The 21177-nt window shown below is 44.6% G+C and overlaps 1 protein-coding gene across 1 annotated transcript in view; it reads right to left on the bottom strand.

The window, feature by feature from the left end:
* The window catches only part of ASMT (acetylserotonin O-methyltransferase), a 91361-nt gene extending 70473 nt beyond the window's left edge, over nt 1–20888 (bottom strand). Inside the window, exon 1 of the mRNA XM_089683845.1 lies at nt 20769–20888. Coding sequence (XP_089539971.1) covers nt 20769–20873 — 105 coding nt within the window. The 5' untranslated portion in view covers nt 20874–20888. The remainder of the gene's footprint in view (nt 1–20768) is intronic.
* Nucleotides 20889–21177: the final 289 nt, after the last annotated feature.

Consider the following 21177-nt stretch of genomic DNA (forward strand, 5'->3'; position numbering starts at 1 on the left):
GGTTCCTAATTTAACTACTCTCAGACAAGGCCTTGGCAAATCCCTTATGGGAGAGGAACGACCCGGTGATTCAAGATTTTTCCGGTTTTGTCGATGCCTTCCGTAGGGTATTCGACATACCGGCTCGTTCCGCCTCGACGGCCAAGCTGCTCATGACCATGCATCAGGGTTCACGGACCGTGGCCGAGTACGCCATAGAGTTTCGTACCCTGGCGGCAGAGGTCGGTTGGAACAATGAGGCTCTGGTGGCTGTGTTTTCCCATGGTCTTTCTGACACATTGAAGGATGAGATTGCAGCTAAGGAACTGCCTGTGGTGTTGGAGGAGCTCATCTCTTTCCTGATCCTGATTGACACCAGGCTCAGGGAGAGGCCTTCACTCAAGGAACGCCTGCGGAGGCCTTCCAATCGACTGGCACCTGTGTTTTCTGTCCCACCCATTCCTCCCTCTCCTCCCACGCCTCCTGGGGATAGCTTGCCTGGTGGGGAACCCATGCAGCTGGGGTTTGCTCGCCTTTCCGAGGGAGAGCGGGCCGCTCGGCGTCAGGAGGGTCGCTGCCTGTACTGTGGCCTCGGTGGGCACTTTCGGCAGTCTTGTCCAGTCCGTCCGGGAAACGCTCGCACCTGAGATCATGTCGGGGACAGATCTTGGGTGGAGTTTCCTCGTCCCCGGCGTTCCGCAAGGATAAGCCACTGATCACCGTGGTCCTTTCTTGGACGGAGGGCTCGGTGACGGCCCAGGCGTTGGTAGACTCTGGGGCCGGTGGGTTGTTCTTGGACAGCTTGTTTGCTGCACAGCACTCCATTCCCCTGCAGGCTCGTGCTACCCCATTGGTTCTCGAAGCAATAGATGGCAGGCCCCTGCAACCGCCGCAGGTTACCCACGAGTCTCTGCCGATAGAGGTAGCCATTGGGGCTGTTAACAGGGAGTTGGCCTGTTTTCAGGTGATTTCTTCCCCACACTATTCGGTGGTTTTGGGGTATCCCTGGCTCCAGAGGCACAATCCAACCTTCAATTGGCAAACAGCCGAGATTCTCTCATGGTCTCCACAGTGTGGGGCCGGGTGCATCCGGGGGCCGGTTAAGGTATTGTGTGCCTCCTCGGACTCTGCGTTGCCCACCGACTATGGGGAGTACCGGGACGTGTTTGATAAGGTACGCGCTGGTACCTTACCGCCGCATCGTCCTTACGACTGCGCCATATCCTTGCAACCCGGGGCCACTCCTCCACGTGGCAGGGTGTACCCTCTCTCGGTTGCGGAGAATAAGGCCATGGAGGAGTACGCTGTGGATGCGCTTTCCCAGGGGCACATTCGTAAGTCTACTTCTCCAGCAGGAGTAGGTTTTTTTTTCGTAGAGAAGAAAGGTGGGGAATGCTAGTGTCTGCTACCCCTCTCTGCCAACCCCTCCACTGGCTTCCACTCACCCAACAAATAAAATTCAAAATACTAACAACAACTTACAAAGACAGCCACAACTCTGCCCACAGCTACTTCACCTACATCAGGGGTCTGCAACCTTTAAGACATAAAGAGCCACTTGGACCCGTTTCCGAGAGGGAAAAAAAGACTGGGAGCCGCAAAACCATTGCAACATTTAAAACAAATCCGACACTGCATATATTGCAAAAAGCGCTCTGGTCATGAAGGGGGTTTAAGGGCCCAGTAAGCAAAGGGTTAATCAGGGCCACAGTGTATCATCATAATCACAATCATAGCCTTAGGTCAGTGGTGGGCAACCTTTTTTTTCAACTGAGCCAAATCTCGCCAAAACCACGATTAAAATTTATTTTGAGAGCCACATTTTTAAAACTGAAAATACATCCCCCATATAGTAATTCATCCCCCATAGTAATTCATCCCCCCTATAGTAATTCATCCCCCCTATAGTAATTCATCCCCCATATAGTAATTCATCCCCCATAGTAATTCATCCCCCCTATAGTAATTCATCCCCCATATAGTAATTCATCCCCCATATAGTAATTCATCCCCCCTATAGTAATTCATCCCCCCTATAGTAATTCATCCCCCCTATAGTAATTCATTCCCATATTGTGTCAATTCACTTACCTGTACTCCGCGCGTTCCTCTCGCCGTGTTCCCGCGCAGTTCTGGTCTTCAGGGCGGACTGTGAGAGGAGAGGAGTTCGTCACGCTGCCCCGCCTACATCCTGACAGCCAATGTTTGCCACGCTCCGCGGGCCGGATTATAAGGTCCGCCGGGCCGTAGTTTGCCCATTGCTAGGCTAGCTGCAGAGTCTAGGGAGGGAGGGGAGCGGGCGCCCGGCACACAGAAGAGCTGCATTAACCTCCCTGGCGGTATGATTCCTTCCGATTTTTTGTGCTGAAAGCGGTACCATTTTTTCGCATGGAAATAGTTTTTTATTGTAGGCTGTAATTTTTAGGAAAATTTCCCCACAAATCATTATCACTCAATTCTGCAAGTGGTTCTGATTTACTATCGCTGTTCTCTAGCCGGTCTAAAACCGCTTTTGACCTAAAGGGACGCTTTTTGGACGCCATGGACTTTTCTAAGTTTCCAGGCAGAAAGAACAGACAAAATGCAGGCAGGGCGCCGGACAAAGCACTAGGGACAATATGTATGTGAAATGGGATGAAACAGCAATGTTTTACTATTGAAAATTGAAAAAAAAAAAAAGACATTTTTTAAATTTTTTAAATTTCCCGCCGGCGGCGGCGCCCGTACGTCCCGACGTCACGGGGACCGGAACACAGAAGCCGGATGCCGGCATCGGCCGGAGGAGATGGCCGGGGACGCTGCAGGGGACACATCGCGGGAACGAAGGACAAGGTAAGTGCTGCAGGGACCCCCAGAGCAGCGCCGCATGGTAAGCCTGAGTGTAGCTCGTGGTATAGAAATTCTACCACGAGCTACACTCGGGAAAACCGCCAGGGAGGTTAAAAGAGCCGCGGCTTGCCGACCACTGAGCTACGGCAACCCTATTGCCTGTCACCTGGTGGGCAGTGTGCTCCGGAGCCGCAGCAAAGGTGAAAAAGAGCCGCATGCGGCTCTGGAGCCGCGGGTTGCCGACACCCGACCTACATGGTCTCAAAATATCAACCGAAATGCTCTCTGCGATCCTCCCATGACCTTCTGCTCTCTAGTTCCCCTGTCACCTCCTCCCATGCTCGCCTCCAGGACTTCTCCCAAGCTTCTCCCATCATATGGAACTCCCTACCCCAATCTGCCTGGCTGTCTCCTAATCTATCGTCCACAGCTATTACCTTTTGTATCACTCAAGTCTTCCTCCTAGACTGTAAGCTCTAACAAGCAGGGCCCTCTGTTTTCTCTTGTACCAAATTGTATTGTAACTGTAATATCTACCTTCATTTTGTAAAGTGCTGCGCAAACTGTTGGCGCTATATAAATCCTGTATAATAATAATAATAATAATAATAAAGATTGCTGTGCAAACGTGAAGTCTTTTGGATTTCTTTATTTTTGTACATCTATTCTTAATGGTTTGAATTTTGAATTGGATCTTACCCATTTTTAGCTGTATATTTCTTACTATTACAATCACTTACTACCAAAAAGCAACAGAAAATCATTTCGCTGCCCCTGATGACTGCAGTGATTCCACATATGTGTATGTTATTTGTTGTTTTGTACCTGTATTATGGCCCAGAGACAATAGTGCACATTTTGCTTTTTTTTTTTTTATTTCCTACCTAAAACATACTGACATGGACACTAAATTTAGAAAATGGTGTGAGATTCAGTGGCTTGGTCTGTCATCTGACTGTCAGCTGCTTTCTTCATGCATACACACTGTAATGCTATAGAGAACTAAGTTGGGCTTATACAGTTGATTCCATGCCTGAAGTAGTTTATGTCATATGATTCTTATCTCATGCATTTAACTAGTTCAAACCCGGGTCAATTGTGGCATTACTCAAATACATGTAAAAAGGAATGTTTTGTTTTGCTAGAAAATGACTTGGAACCCCCAAATATTATATATTTTTTGAAAGCAAAGGCCATGGAGAATAAATTGGCTGTTGTCATTTTTTATGTCGCACGATATTTGTGCAGCGGTTTTCAGGAAAAAATACACTTTAATAAATTTTAGTGCACACAAACACATTTTAATTCCCATGTTGTTACCCAATTGCAAATGCCTCTGGAATGATGACAAACTAGGGTACTTAAATTTAATTACATTATTTGTAGGCAACACTTTAAAAGCCTTTTCAGATTACCAATTTACAGTTAAACAGAAGGTCTAATGTTAGACTTTTTATCCTCACTCTGACGTTAATGGTTATATCCCACATTTGTGGGATCACCATTTACATATGCATGCGGGACTTACGTGTGCATTCATATTTGCCATGAAGACAGGGGGATAGGGTGCTTTCATTTTTTTGTCTAATTTATTATTTGTTTTAAAACTCTTCTCTGACCTCCAAAGCAGCCGATCAAACCAAAATGACTGACCGACTGCTTTACTATTTGGCAATGGCTAGTATACAAAAAGCTGAAACTGGAAGTGATAAAATTTGTGGTGCTTCCAGTTTCACACACCATAGAGAAGATTGGGGAATGGATATTCCTACTTATTCACTATGGTCAGCCAGCACAACAGGCCCCAGTGGCCCCGGGCTTCCTGGTGGGACAGGAAAGCCCATAAACAACAGTGTGGCAGCACTGGGGGGGGGGGGGGGGGGTAGGGGGGGAGCCTTCTGGTCCTTGAAAAAGTGATCGACATATGTTTAGCAGCTCTGATCACTTTTAGAAAAAAAGCCCATCACCAGCTGAAAAGAATGACACTAGCATTGGTGGAACTACAAGGGTCACAATGATGACCTCGCCCATGCTCCTGGGGGCCCTGCAGCCTCCCTGTCGCATTACCCTGACAGCACTGAGCAGCTCTTTGGAGCTGCAGGCTGTGTGTGTCCACCCTCTCCAGTCCCTCCTCCTCACTCCTGCTTTCCCTCCCTCCTGCAGCCACTGCTTGGGCCAATCAATGTCAGGAGGGGAATACTTGGACATGTAGTGCAGAGGAAGGATTGCTGCACTGTACAGGACTATGAAAATTACATATCCCAATCAGCCATGGGACCCAGGAGAAGTTAATGAAGAGTTTTTTACGGAACTGCCCAGAAAATGTTCAGGGTCAGCAAGGGGACAAGGTCTGCCGCCTGCTGACTGACTGGGGAGGCCAGGCCGCAGGGACCTGAACCTGAGAACAGACCTGAGGCCAGAGGTCACTTCTTACAGGGCAGCATCACCGCACCAGCAGCACATGCCCCGCTGCCACAAGTGATTGGAAAGTTTGCCTATCACTGGCTTCCACCACTGCTAATAGAAGGCTATGGGGAGATACTGAGCATTCAGCTGAAAAATAGCAGGCATAGCTAATAAAATACACTATGTTGCCAAAAGTATTGCAATGCCTGCCTTTACACACACATGAACTTTAATGGCATCCCAATCTTAGTCCATAGGGTTCAATATTGAGTTGGCCCACCCTTTGCAGCTAGAACAGCTGCAACTCTTCTGGGAAGGCTGTCCACAAGGTTTAGGACTGTGTCTATGGGAATGTTTGACCATTCTTTCAGAAGCGTATTTGTTAGGTCAGGCACTGATGTCGGACGAGAAGGCCCGGTTCAGAGTCTCTGCTCCAATTCATCCCAAAGATATTCTATCGGGTTAAGGTCAGAAATCTGTGTATGCCAGTCAAGTTCCTCCCCCACAAACTCTCTCATCCATGTCTTATAGACCTTGCTATTTGCACTGGTGCTCAGTCATGTTGGAACAGGAAGGGGCCGTCCCCAAACTGTTTCCAGAAAGTTGGTGTCAAGGTCCTACCTTTTCCCTGAGGTTATGTTACTCCATGTGCTGGCGTCCATCTTGGATTTCGGCTGTGCATGGTGGGAATCCTTTTATGCCTTCTGGTCTCTGAGGTCCATCCCCCAGAGGGGTGTGGCTGATGACATATAAGCCTGTGGCCCACACATGCTCTTTGCACTTGAGTCTTGTGTCTTTGTGTTGCTATTACTCTGTTCTGACTCTCGTGACTCTCCTGGTATCTGATTCGGCTTGTGACTCGACTATTCTTTGTATTCTCCTTTGATCTGACCCTCTGTTGCTGAACCCGGCTCGTGACCTGTGATTCTCGTCTGCTGTCCTGTACTGTTTTGTCCTGTTGTTGTTGACCCGGCCTGTCTGACTACTCTTTTGTCTCTTCCACCAGCTACACGCCATTGGCGGTGGCCATTACCGCAGCTGAGGTGTCTCGGGGGCCGCGACCTGGTTCCTGGCTGCGTCAAGTCCATCCCCACCATCAGGGGCCCTGGTGAAGGGCAGCCTGGGACTTAGACTCCACGCCCTGAAGGACTTCGGTCTGTGGGTGGTGGTCGTTGTCAGCCAGTGCGTTACATTGTTAGGCCTGCCTGTCCGTTCCTCGGCCCCTGCCCTGACAGTTGGCAGCATGAAATTTTCCAAAATGTCTTGGTATGCTGACACCTTAAGAGTTCCCTTCACTGGAACTAAGAGGCCAAGCTCAACCCCTGAAAAACAACCCAACACCATAACCCCCCTCCACCAAGCTTTACACTTGGCAACTGCTGAGTAGAAATATAGGGGGTCTAACAATTAAAGTTTTTACTGCATTTCCCTTTTCTTTTCATTAGGAAATGTGGTTTGAAGTTTGTGCCTGTGACGTAAGCATTTACCCGATCGCCATCTATCTTCCTGTTTCAAGTTTAAGAAAAGCATCTTGTGGTCAAACCAGTTTGAAGCAGCAACTGTCATGGCAGATGACCACAAGTCTCTGTTGTGGACTAGTCACATGATGTTAATACCCATTTAACTCTGAGCTTGCTGTTAAGCATTTAAGGATTTGATTGGACTAAAACTATACGATCACGCCTGGAAATTATATGATCACGCCCGGACTTTATGACTATATATGTATCAGTTTAAAGCTTAAGAGATTAGATATATTGATTAGCTTGGTCCACCTCATACGAGGTGAACTTCTGTATGCTATACTATCTCGACTGCAGTGTAATAAATGCACCTTTATCAATTTGGACTCACTATCTCATCTGAAAGATCTCGTTTGGGGACTCCCTCTCTTGACTCGACACTGTCAAACCCAAACATGTCCATCTGATTGCCAGGGAAGCAAGATTCATCACTCCAAAGAACTCATCTCCACTGCTCTAGAGTCCAGGGGTGGCATGCTTTACACCACTGCATCTGACACTTCACATTGCACTTGGTGATGAAAGACTTGGATGTAGCTGCTTGGCCATGGAAGCCCTTTACATGAAGCTCTCTACACACTGTTGTTGTGTTATTTCTGAAGGCCACACGAAGTTTGGAGGTCTTTAGCTATTGACTCTGCAGACAGTTGGTGACTGCTGTGCACTGTGCGTTTCACCATGCGCTGACCCCGCTCTGTCATTTTATGTGGCCTACCACTTCGTGGCTGAGTTGCTGTTGTTCCCAGTTGCTTCCACTTTGTTATAATACCACTAACAGTTGACCATGGAATATTTAGTAGCAAGGAAATTTCACGGATGGACTTATTGCACAGGTGGCAACCTATCATGCTCCTGAGAGCAACCCATTTTTTCACAAATATTTGTAGAAGCAGTCTGCATGACTAGGTGTTTTATTTTATACACCTGTGGCCTTGAAGGTGATCAGAACACATGAATCCAATGATTTGGAGGGGTGTCCCAATACTTTTGGCAATATAGTGTATGTGAATAGACACAATAGAAAGCACTGTTTTTTTCATAAATAAATGGTGACGCGCTAAACCAATATATTTAAGTGTGTACCATAATACTAGAATGTGACAATAGTACTACTAACACACATAAAATACTATACATGAAATATATACAGTGTAATAACTACAAAGTGTAATAAATACACACAGTGACGCACTTCCGTTTGGACGCCATATTGGTAGACTATACAGACCCATGCAGTACACCCATAGCATGAGGTTTAAAATCGTTTTGTGAAGGAGAAAATGTGAGTGGGCTAATTGACATCTTATTTCTTTTTATTGGCAAAATAAACGTTATTGCACTATGGAGGATGTTTCTGCTTGTGTCTTATTAACATGGTCCTGATGGGAATGTGAGCTGTTAATCAGAAAGGACCCTGAGAGTGGTATTGAGGAAAGGAGCTTATGTGGCATCTCCACCTGGATGAGATTATTCTCTTAAGGATCGTGGTGTAATCCTAAAAGACGAGTTGGCCCTTGTGGTCACGGTTTGGAGGTGAGGGGGCATTTCTGCCATTTGGAGGATTTTTTTCACAAGAATGAAGATCACCTGATCACTTGCACTTTTGTTGTGTTAAAAGACCACAGTTATATGTTATTGGACATTATTTGGGCTTTTTTGTCATTTTGATTCACATACAGTATGTGTATAAATGTGGTTGTTCCTTTTTTTGCATAGCTTCTATTCGCTATTTATCATTTATATATTTATATATTAGTTGGCACTGAACACTGATGCATTGTCTTTTCCCTTTATTTTATTTATCACTTTAAGTCCCATATAGGGACAGGGGGAGGTTTGATTTTTTCCAAAAGGAAAAAGGGATTCACTGTATTTGGAAACAGGTTATCCTGTGTGTTTCACCAAAGTTGCACTTTATTTATTTATTTATTTATGGTACTTGTATAGCGCCATCAATTTACGCAGCTCTTTACACATATATGTATTGTACATTCACATCAGTCCCTTGATGCACGTGATTGGATCCGATAGGATCAGAGCACTGTGTGTATTTATTACACTTTGTAGTTATTACACTGTATATATTTCATGTAAACTATTTTATGTGTGTTAGTAGTGCTATTGTCACATTCTAGTATTATTGTACACACTTATATATATTGGTTTAGCGCTTCACCATTTATTTATCTACTGTCATTTCACCTATTAAGGCCAGGTCAGGTGATAGCAGCTCAGCAATAACTTGTAGGGACATCCATAAAAGCGCAGGAGGACATATTCATTGCAATGTTTTTATCATAGTTTAATGTAGACTGTAGAGGATGACAGGAGATTAGTAAGTTTCTTCCATAGGAACTACTGAAGCATGAAACCTTCTCACTGGCAAGGAATGCTGGGAGCTCAGGGGTACATGTTCAGCAGGTCAAGTTGTGGGGGTGGGAGATAATCATGCTGGAGCTTGCAGTTCTACAAGTCTGCCATGTACTGAGATGAATGGGAGCTGACATTGCTAACTCCCTCCTGAGAGAGTCCTAGAGAATGGCTTCCTTGGCTTCTGTACTATTTGTTAGTAAACTGGAACTAGTATGAAGTCTAGTATGAAGACCAGGAGTTCTGTCTTCACTGGCTGCATGCTTAGCTTCAACTGTTCCATTGGTAAAATTGAACTAATGCCATTAGATAAGCATATCAGAAGATCAGTTCTGTTGTAAGTTGCATGCTTAGGTCTTTACAGTGTATGTTGCCCCTAAATGTATTATTTCATGTATGTTTCTATGATTGTATAAGGATGTGTTCAACTGTTATCTGTTCTATACCTGGCGACCCTGTTAGTCCCTCTCTTTTCTAGAGCAATATGACTACTCCAAGCGTCTGTAGCAGTATGGTCAGTTTGTGTATTAGTCCCCATGCCTGTCCCAGACCCTCTGAGTTTCTGGTTTCACCTACACGGGGTGACCAGGTAAGCCCTTTCAACCAGCGGCACAATCTCTGCTCACCCCCCCCCAACCAGCCCAGTACAGCCCCTCTCCGCTCGTGCACACAGGGTGGGGGCAGGCAGAACACTCTCTGAGCTGACTGCTCTATGCAAAAAATTATCCCAAAAAAATGAGCCAAGTGCAGCAAACGCACCAAAAACTGTGGTAAAGCACCGTGCTCTGCTCCCAAAAAAGTTCTAGAGCTTCTCTAAGGTGATTGTTGTGTGTAGGGCAGCCCATTACCGTGAATAACCTGCCCCATGTGTGATGAGTGAAAATTGTTTTTGGATTAATTTGATCACTTTGATTTGGGGTCCAGTGAGCTAGAAAATCGTTTTGCAAGGTGCAGCTGGGTGTGGCATTGTTAGGAACGTGACATTGCAGTTTTAGATTGGCTAGTCCTTAGGTCATGAGTTTGGTGAGAAGGTCTGGGGTCTGACATCGCGATCGTCACAGGACTGGTACCAGCAGCCAACCTGCAAGCGGTACAGGAGATGATCTGAGTGAGTACAACTGCACCCACTGGGTGGATAGGAGAAGGAGCGCTCTGGTGGGAAACCAGATTAGCTCCCTACTAGTGACTGTTCACTTCATGTATAGGGACAGGAGCCAGATCCCCTGCTCACCCAGATTGCTGGGTGAAGAGGAGTTCATCTAGGGTCTGGGGTGGTATAACTAGGATCTACTGGCTAGCACTCCAACAGAGACTGCATCAGAGGAGAGACGTTTAGAATAATTCAGGACGTTTTCCTTAGATATTGGTTCCCTTAGGCATCCTTTACCCCCTTATTCTATCCAAGTACTAATCCCCTCAATAAATGCCAATATCAATGCTCAAGGACTGGTTTCTGTCTCCGCATGAAAGCTTGTATGGAAAATGCTGAATGACTGGTTATGCCGGACTATAAGAGGACCCAATTCATCAGCAATAAGGTAGTGCTACATGTGTTTGAATATTAACAAGAGCAATCAACACCAGGGAAGTGGGGCAGCATCTTTATTTAATTCCCGCAGGTGTGCTGTGTCCAGTCTATACTTTTCAAATGTAGTAATATTTTTGGAAGGCCATTACCTCATATAACCTTAGTACTTAGATCAGATAAAACAACTACTAATCAAATAGTACTCTAAAAGGGGAAACATATTCACATATTACATATGATTTCTTTTGTAGAATTCACATATAACATCGTTTCTTCTGTATAATTAGTGTCTAATTGGCAATGTGAAGCTGTTTAATGTGTGTATGTAAAAGAAAATAATATTTTAGTTATATATTCTTACCTTTGAGACAATAAAGCTTTCCTTATAGTCTAACAAATGCTTTAGACAGTCAAGATTGGAGCTCATGTTTGTGTAAGATTCAATGGCTTGGTCTGTCATCTGACTGTCGGCTGCTTTCTAACTGCATATATATTACTATAGAGAACTCGTACTTTAGAAAGTTGATTTTACACCTGACTTAATTTGTGATGTGCTCCTTAACTGATGCATTTAATCTCTTAAACATGGGCAGATTGTGGCATTTCTCACATACAGGTGAAACTCGAAAAATTTGAATATCGTGCAAAAGTTCATTTATTTCAGTAATGCACCTTAAAAGGTGAAGCTAATATATGAGATAGACTCATTACATGCAAAGCAAGATAGTTCAAGCCGTGATTTGTCATAATTGTGATGAGTATGGCTTACAGCTCATGAAAACCCCAAATCCACAATCTCAGAAAACTAGAATATTGTGAAAAGGTGCAATATTCTCGGTTCAAAGTGTCCCACTCTAATCAGCTAATTAAGCCATAACACCTGCAAAGGGTTGATGAGCCTTTAAATGGTCTCTCAGTCTGGTTCAGTAGGAATCACAATCATGGGAAAGACTGCTGACTTGACAGTTGTGCAGAAAACCGTCATTGACACCCTCCATAAGGAGAGAAAGCCTCAAAAAGTAATTGCAAAAGAAGTTGGATGTTCCCAAAGTGCTGTATCAAAGTACATTAATAGAAAGTTATGTGGAAGGGAAAAGTGTAGAAGAAAAAGGTGCACAAGCAGCAGGGATGACCGCAGCCTGGAGAGGATTGTCAGGAAAAGACCATTCAAAAGTGTTGGGGACTTTCACAAGGAGTGGACTGAGGCTGGAGTCAGTGCATCAAGAGCCACCACACACAGACGGATCCTGGACATGGGCTTCAAATGTTCCTCTTGTCAAGCCGCTCCTGAACAACAAACAACATCAGAAACGTCTTACCTGGGCTAAAGAAAAACAGACCTGGTCTGTTGCTTAGTGGTCCAAAGTCTTCTTTTCTGATGAGAACAACTTTTGCATCTCATTTGGAAACCAAGGACCCAGAGTATGGAGGAAGAATGGAGAGGCACACACTGCAAGATGCTTGAAGTCAGGTGTGAAGTTGATTTGAGGAGCCATGTCATCTTTTGGTGTTGGTCCACTGTGCTTCATTAAGTCCAGGGTCAACGCAGCCGTCTACCAGGAGATTTTGGAGCACTTCATGCTTCCTTCCGCAGATGAGCTTTATGGGGATGCTGACTTCATTTTCCAGCAGGACTTGGCACCTGCCCACACTGCCAAAAGCACCAAAACCTGGTTCAATGACCATGGGATTACTGTGCTTGATTGGCCAGCAAACTCGCCTGACCTGAACCCCATAGACAATCTATGGGGCATTGCCAAGAGAAAGATGAGAGACATGAGACTGAACAATGCAGAAGAGCTGAAGGCCGCTATTAAAGCATCCTGGTCCTCAGCAGTGCCACATGCTGATAGCTTCCATGCCATGCCGCATTGAGGCAGTAATTGCTGCAAAAGGGGCCCAAACCAAATACTGAGTACATATGCATGCTTATACTTTTCAGAGGTCCGATATTGTTCTATGTACAATCCTTGTTTTATTGATTGCATGTAATATTCAAATTTTCTGAGATTGTGGATTTGGAGTTTTCATGAGCTGTAAGCCATAATCATCACAATTATGACAAATCACGGCTTGAACTATCTTGCTTTGCATGTAATGAGTCTATCTCATATATTAATTTCACCTTTTAAATTGCATTACTGAAATAAATGAACTTTTGCACAATATTCTAATTTTTCGAGTTTCACATGTAAATATCTGCATTTTTATTTCTAGAAAATGTCTTACAACCCCCAAACATTATATATTTTCTAAAAAAGCAAAGGCCATGGAGAAAATGGGGGTTGGTTTATATATATATACATATATATATATACCCAATTTGTTTACGCAATTGCGCACATATGTGGAATGGTGACAAACTATGGTACATTAAATTATCCATAGGCAATAATTTAAAAGCCTTTAAAGGCTACCAGTTGAGAGTTAAACAGAAGGTCTGGTGCTAAAATTAATGCTCTCACTATGACATTCACAGCGATACCACATATGTGTGGTGTGATCACTGTTTACGGGACTTACGGGCATTTTAATTTTTTTTTCTAATTATATTATATATTTATTTTTTTACATCAACATTATTGCTATCACAAAAGGATGAACAACATCCCTTTTGATAGCATGGGCAGGTACCCTTTACTGAGACATCCAGGATCTATTAGTCCCCAAAACTCTCATTTGACCCTAAAACAGCCGATCAATGGCTAGTAAACAAACAGCTGAAACCAGAACTGACGAAATTCTTGTTGCTTCCAGTTTCATACACCATAGATAAGATGGAGGAATGTTCCTCCTCCTCTGTGGTCAGCTGGTGCACCCAGCCACAGTGGCCCTGGAACAGGAGTGGCCCGTATGCTCCTTGAAAAAGTGATCAGGTGTACATTTTTCCGCTCTGATCACTTTTACAAAAAGCCGCCTATCACCGGCTGAAATGAATAATGCCATGATACCAGCATTAGTGGAGCTTCAAGGGTCGCAATGGTGACCATGCCCATGCTCCAGAGGGCCCGCTTGGTCTCCTTGTCACATTACTCTAACAGCTCTGTTGGAGAGACTCTATGAGGCTGTGGGCTGTGCATGTCGGCCAGCTCTGCTACCCCCTCAATACTGCAACTGCCGATCAGGCCAATCAGCAGCAGGAAAAGGATACTGCAGCCACAGGGCATGCTGGGACATGTAGGATCACTGCACTGTACAGGATTATGAAAACCACAGATCCCAATCATGGTACCGTGGAACCCAGGAGGAGTTAGAAAAGAGTTTTTACTGAACTGTCTGGGACATTTCGAAGTCTTGATGCTAGAGAGAGCAATGAGACCAAATCTGCTGTCTCCTGACTGACTGGGGAGGCCAGGCCAAAGAGACCTGAACCTGAAACAGGTCAGTGAACACTTCTTACAGGGCAGCATTGCTGCACCAGCAGCACTTCCACCGCTGACATAAGGGATTGGAGCATTTGTCCATCACTCGTTTCCACTGCTGCTCATCAGAGGCTACGGCGGATAGAGACTGAGGGGGTCCCTTCCACCATGGATGTCTGCAGGTGTACCCTGGTGAGAGCACTACTCGCCCATCATTGACACTGTTGACTGAGTTGCTGAGAGCAGGACAGCCAGTGCACCCAGCTCACATCACATCTACAACAGCTTCACATCGCACCCACATCAAACCTATACAACAAATTTACGAACTCTACGTCATTGTCCAGTGCATTGTAGAGTACAGTGCATTGCGGTGTCCAGTGCATTACAGAGTACAGTGCATTGTGGTGTCCGGTGCATTAAAGTGTACAATGCATTGCGGTGTCCAGTGCCTTACAGTGTACAGTGCATTGCGGTGTCCAGTGCATTACAGAGTACAGTGCATTGCGGTGTCCAGTGATTTAAAGTGTACAGTGCACTGCGATGTACAGTGCACTGCGTAGTCCAGTGCGTTACAGAGTACAGTACATTGCAGTTTCCAGTGCACTACAGTGTCCAGTGCAATACAGAGTACAGTGCATTGTGGTGTCCAGTGCGTTACAGTGTACAGTACATTGCGGTGCCAAGTGCATTACAGGGTACAGTGCATTACTGTGTCCAGTGCGTTACAGTGTACAGTGCATTGCGGTGTCCAGTGCGTTATAGAGTAAAGTGCATTGCAAGTCCAGTGCATTACAGTGACAGTGCATTGCAATGTCCAGTGCGTTACAAAGTACAGCGACCTGCAGCCAACAAGCAGTGCTGAAAAACAGAGACAAACTGAAATGTGAACAAGGCTGAACTATCCTGGTGCATAAGGAAGGAACTCTCTCGCTGTGGTCGAAAATGTAAATATTCCTCAACAGCGGAAACTGGGCAAAGAGGAGCACCTCACACTTTGTAAAGGTGCAAATACATGCCCCTGCCCAGCTGATCCGTCTTGGAACTGCGAACGAAGGGGACCACCAACAAAGGGGAACAGTCGACATCCTGCAACAATAGACCACCCAGCCCAGCTTTGGAAGGACTGACCAACTCGCTGATATGGATAGCCCCATAGAACGCCAACACAAACGCTATCCGAAACAACAGGGCCTCATAGCGAGAGGAGCAGACCGAATTAACTCGACCCAACAACTCCCGCAGGATACCCAAGATCACAGGATAGTGACCGTCCATCTGCAGCAACCCCTCCGATAACCCTGCAGAGCTTGCCGGACCACAAAGTCCTTGGTGAAATCTCGCCCATCCGAAAATTTGAACAAAAAGGCCAACCCCGCCAATTTCTGATTGATGGCCGAGATCAACACACTCCGCTCAAAGTTCAAACAGATAAAGTACAAGAGGAGGGGGCAAAGATCGATACCCTCAAAACCTACACCAGCCAGCGACAGAAGGTCCCTCCACTTGCGCAACACCTTAGAATATGCAGACCAAGTAGACCCACTCAAAGAATTCCGGATCAAGCTTCTGGTGACTCCAACGCAATTTGCCACAGCAGCTGAGGACAGGAAACTCCACGTTGCTCCGCAGCCGGCACCAACTCCTGGAACCCGTCCAGCTGAAACCGAGACAAAGAATCAGCCTATGCATTAGTAGTCCCCGGCAAATGTACCACATACAAACACATTCAACTGCAAACACCGCAAAACAAAGCAACAAACGCACAACCAGTGCAGAAGAAGCAGAAAGCCAGTTGATAACCTGCACCACCCCCATATTATCACAGTGTAGAGGGTCTTTTTTATCTCACAAAGAATCCCCCCAAAGTTCCACCACAACCAATACCGGAAACAGTTCCAAAAGAACCAAGTTCTGCAAGAAACCAGCGGCCCGCCACTCCCTGGGCCATCGTTTCACACTCCATCGGCCACCAAGGAAAGCCCCGTAACCCGTGGAACCTGCAGCGTCTGTAAAGAACTCCAAATCAAAATTACTGACAGGGCCCTGAAGCCAAACGGAACGGCCATTGAAGGTGTCCAAAAATTGGTGCCACACCCACAAATCCACTCTATGTGCACCACTCAATGTGATGAAATATCAACATAAACATAAAAGGAATCCAACTACCAGCAACCCAGCAGGTGAAAACTCCGCAGATGCATGGGCAGCAACCGAAAGGCCGTCTTGATGTCCGTTTTAGCCATGAGGAACCCCGCTCATAACGCCACACCCAAAAGAGGGCAGCATCAAACGAGGTATAAGACACTGCGCAAGCTGCAGGATCAATTGAATCACTCACGGAACCAGCCTTGGGGAAAGATAGGTGGTGGATTAAACAAAATTTATTAGGCTTCTTTTTAGAGATGAGACCCAAATGGAGAGACCACTAAATCATCCGGTGTCGGAGAGAGAATGGACCGGTGATTCGGCCCAAAGCAACCTCCCTGGCAAGTTTGTCAGAAAGCACATCTGGATGCAACAAAAAGCCCCCTATCAATCAGAGATTGTCCGCAATAGGGGGAATATGAGCCAGCGAGAAAGAAATAACAAAACCAACTGAAAAACCAGATCTGCAGCCAAATCTGGATACCTATGAAGGCAAGGCCGCATCCTTTCCACCTTCACCGGTGCCATCCTTCTTAATTGAAGTGTCTCCGGGACAACCCTTGCCCTGTTTAAAACAGTGAACGAAGGCATAGGTGCCACCACAACTGGACCATTCATGTCGGAATCGACAGCTGGCACCAAACTGGCATGTACCATTGTTGAATTGCCAGCAATACCCCCGACGCTTAGTGGCAGACTGCCCAGGGGTACTTGGACTGGCGGCCTTGGTCAGAAAAAAGGACAAGGACGCCCGCGCCAAAGTCATCAACTTCATCCACAGGCTAATGTCCTTACGATCCCAACGCAAAGACGGACGGACGGCTTTGCGCTGCCGAAACTGTTCAACATACCACGCATCGCCGCCATACACCCGGTGAGCCTCACTGATGGCATCCAAATAGCAAAAAAAAGATGAACAGTGCTCCGAATACCGCTCCCAAATCATGCTGGTTAAACTAGTGAAGGTCTGTAACCAATTACTAAAGGTGCGAAATTTTAAACAGAAATGACACTTCTCTTCATCATCCTTCCTGGCGTCTTCCGGTTTCAGCCTTTCCAAGTTAAACTTCTCCAAGGTAGAGCAACGTGAAGATCACAATGTACTCACCTTTCCAAATACAATCCCGTACGTCTGGCCTGAGATACGCTCACAGGGGGCCCTTGAAGCATACGTACAACTCACATTTTGCCAAATCTGCGAGGCGAACAGTATTGGTAAACCCACCCGCCACCATAGGGGCCCCCGCTGAATCCCCAGGTGCCGGCAAAGGAACCACAGACACCCATCCCCGTGACAGTCAGGGCCCCTGGAACCCAAGCAGCCACAGAGGGAGAGCTGGCTGGCGGACGCATGTCGAAACGCTGCACCGGCGTACACAAGCCCGCAAGGAACTCGTGCAAACCCGGGACTGCCCCAGACGCAGCGGACTCAGGTTCCACTGTGTGAGGAGTGGGGGGGGGGTCACCAAAAACCCAGGCCAAGGACCCCCGAGACTAACATCCACATTCTGCCTCGAACCCAAAATAAGCTCAGCATGCAAAGAAGGTGGAAAGGAAGCAGAGAGAAAAGCAGATTACTCACCAGGCTGGCTAGGCCTAAGGCCCGCAGCCGCCGCTCCCGACTCCACCGCAGCAGGACCACAGTATCCATTGCATTAGAATGTACAGTGCATTGTGGTGCCCAGAGTGTTACAATGTACAGTGCATTTTAAATATTGTATTGTTTTTTTATTGGTTTTTTGCACTACAAATAAGATACGTGCGGTGTGCATCGGGCCCGCTACTGGGGCGGTCGGTGTGAGGAATTTGTTCATATTTTTTTAAACTATAGTACGGCCCCCCAACAGTGTGAAGATCTGTGACCACGCCAAGCATCTGTAGCAGCATGGTCAGTTTGTGTATTGTCCCCAGGCCTGTCCTGGGCCCTCTGAGTTTCTGGTTTCACCTACACAGGGTGACGGGGCAAGCCCTTTGCCCCAGCAATGCACTCTCTGCTCAGTCCCTCCACCCAGCCCAGTTCAGCCTCTCCCCCCCCCCCCCCCTTTCAGCCCTGCTCAACTGTGCACATGCACACAAGGTAGGGGCTGGAAAGACACACTCTGAACTGCTGGGTGAAAGTGGTAGGTTTGTATGTGAATCTGGAAGTCAAAGGGATCACCAACCCCGCAGGGATTCCAAGCCGGGCCCTCTAAATGTCCTCTTTTACAGACAAGCCCACCTTGTGTGCATGTGAGAAGAGAGACAGTCACCATAAAGTCACAGGGAATTTTTGTGTATGTAGCAGACCTCCCAGTATATGGTATTCAAAAAAAATGGTCTTTCTATCCTAAGACGAAACAGTTTCTCCATACCTCTGCAAACTCAGTTATTCAAAAGAATTGGAGAGGTATGTCAAAATGTGGACAGTTTATCCAAAATCTTTTGAATTATGCCCTCAATAAACAAATAAAAATCTGAAATAACTCTTTAGCCACTTGGAGTATGTAGACCCACAGTGGGAGTACCTTGGTGTGTGGTGGAAGCAGCAGGTGGTAGTGGGGGGGTCCCCAGGTCAATGATTGCATCAGGGTCCACAAGCTTCTAGCTATGCCTCTGTATACCAGGATCTTGGCTGCAGCCATGATTCTGGTATAACCACTTAAACCTGAGTACATATATACACACTGTACATCAGACGGGAAGTAGTTTAAATTGTTTAAAGTTTAAATCAGTATTTCTGTTTCATACATAGGTGAATGTCTCAAACACAATACCAGCCTAAAGCCCAATCCTAGAAAAAAAATTTTTTTGGGTAAAGATTGAATTGTTTGTCAGGTTATATTGCTGTCTATGACCCCACTGGGGAAATTTCCCTCACTTCCTGTCCTGGTGAAAGGGGTTCAGAAGTACATGATGTAATGAGAATTCTCTCCAATAGGGCCACAGACTGCAACAAAAACTTCACAATAATTAGTGTTCGCTCATTTGGATGTGTGCCATATTCATTTTTGTACCTTTTTGTCCATGTGCTTCTTCTTTATAAGTGCCCTCTCATTAACCCATGGTCATTATGGTCTCCTCAACAGCTATAGTATGAGTCAAATGTATTATCCCATGTTAATTACTTTCCCTCATCTGCTGTGTTTGACATTTATTTATATGCCAGCCTCTTGCCATGTGTCTTATTCGTTAGTTTCTTCCCATTCATTAGTTCACTCCTCATTTATCTTGTTTCTCTTTATGTCTAAAGAGAGTTGGTCTTAATTAACTCCACTTTCCTAAGATATGCACTGTCTGTATTTTATTTTGAATTTGCTGCATTCACTGTTCCATAATGTAAAAGTAACACATTTTAGAACTACTTGAATTTGGTGCACGAGTCGCTGTCAGAACCAAAAGTGTCACAGATGCGTCATGAATTTGGCGCAACACATTAACAAAAGTGGCGCAGCAGTTTTATTGAATTCCCCTCAAACTGCATTATGAATTCGGCTCAGATGTTGCGCCATAATGTAGAAGTGGAACAAATTAGACATGTGCAATTTGTTTTGTTACGAATTGAAATTCAGATGAAAATTTTGTTATTCGGAGATTTGGATATGTTGGACTTTCCGAATTACAATAGTAACAAATTTTAACAAATCCAAAATAAATTATAATGAAACAAATTATTCAAATTCCAATTCAAAAATAAGTTTGAAATTGAGAATTAATTTGAATTTGAAATGGAAACATATTGCAATAAATACAGTAAGGTACAAAAGCTACATAAAATGATGATTCCTACTTAGACTGCTTTAGAGAAAAGAACAGAATAGAAAAAAACAGAATAGAATAGAAAATAGTAGAATAGAAAATAATTTGAAAAAAAATTCAAATTTGAAATGGAAACAGTATTGCAATAAATACAGTAAATACAGTAGGGTATAAAAGTGAAATAGGATGATGATTCCTACTTTGGCTGCTTTATAGAATAGAATAGAAAAACACAGAATAGAAAATAAAGGAATAGAATTTAAAAAAAATAATAGAATAGAATGAAAAGAATAGAATAAAATAAATAAGCAGTCTTCTGAAATTCGATTTGAAAATAATGAATATACTAAACATTTTCCAAAAACGAATCATTCTAATATAACAAATATGTTGAAACAAAATTTTTCACTTAACAAACAAATCCGAAACGAAACACATTTTTCCATCGTGCACATCTCTAAATAAAATTAGAACTACCTGAATTTCACACACAAGTCGCTGTCAGTACCAAATCAATTTTTTTTAATTAGGCGCAATACATTAACAAGAGCAATCAATGCCAGAAAAGTGGCGTAGCAGCTTTATTGAATTCTCCCCCGGAGTGTTGTGTTCAGTCTATACATTCCAAATGTAGTAATATTTTTGGAAGGCCATTACCTCATATTACCTCAGTATTTAGATCAGAAAAAACAGCTACTAATCAAATAGTACTCTAAAAGGGGAATAATGTTCACGTGATTTCTGCTGTAAAATTAGTGTCTAGTTGGCAATATGGAGCTGTTAAGTGTATATTTGTATGTATAAAAGTCAAACAAATGATGAACAGTTAGGTACATAAGTAGAAATACTAAATATAAAGAAAATAGTATTTTAAACATATATTCTTACCTTTGAGGCTAAAAAGCCATTCTTATAGTCAAGCAATTGCTTTGGGTAGTCAAGATCGGAGGAGCTCATGTTGGTGTGAGATTCAGTGGTTTGGTCTGTCATCATAAGCTGCTTTGTATCTGCAGATATAATACTATAGAGGACTAAGCCAGGCTAAGACAGTTGATTCACCACCTGACCTAATTTGTGTAATGTGTCTATATGCTTCTTATCTATTGCATTTAAAGTCTTCAAACCCCGGCCAACTCTGACATTTCTCAAATACATTTAAAAAACCAGCATTTTTTTTTTTACTAGAAAATGACCTATAACCCATAAACAAAATATATTTTCTGAAAGCAAAGGCCATAGAGAATAAAATAGTTGTTGCATTTTTTTATGTCATGAAATATCTGCGCAGCAATTTTAC

This window comes from Staurois parvus, unplaced genomic scaffold, assembly GCF_062004578.1.
Source record: "Staurois parvus isolate SC_StPar_1 unplaced genomic scaffold, SC_StPar_1.0 ptg000324l, whole genome shotgun sequence".
Classification (NCBI taxonomy): domain Eukaryota; kingdom Metazoa; phylum Chordata; class Amphibia; order Anura; family Ranidae; genus Staurois; species Staurois parvus.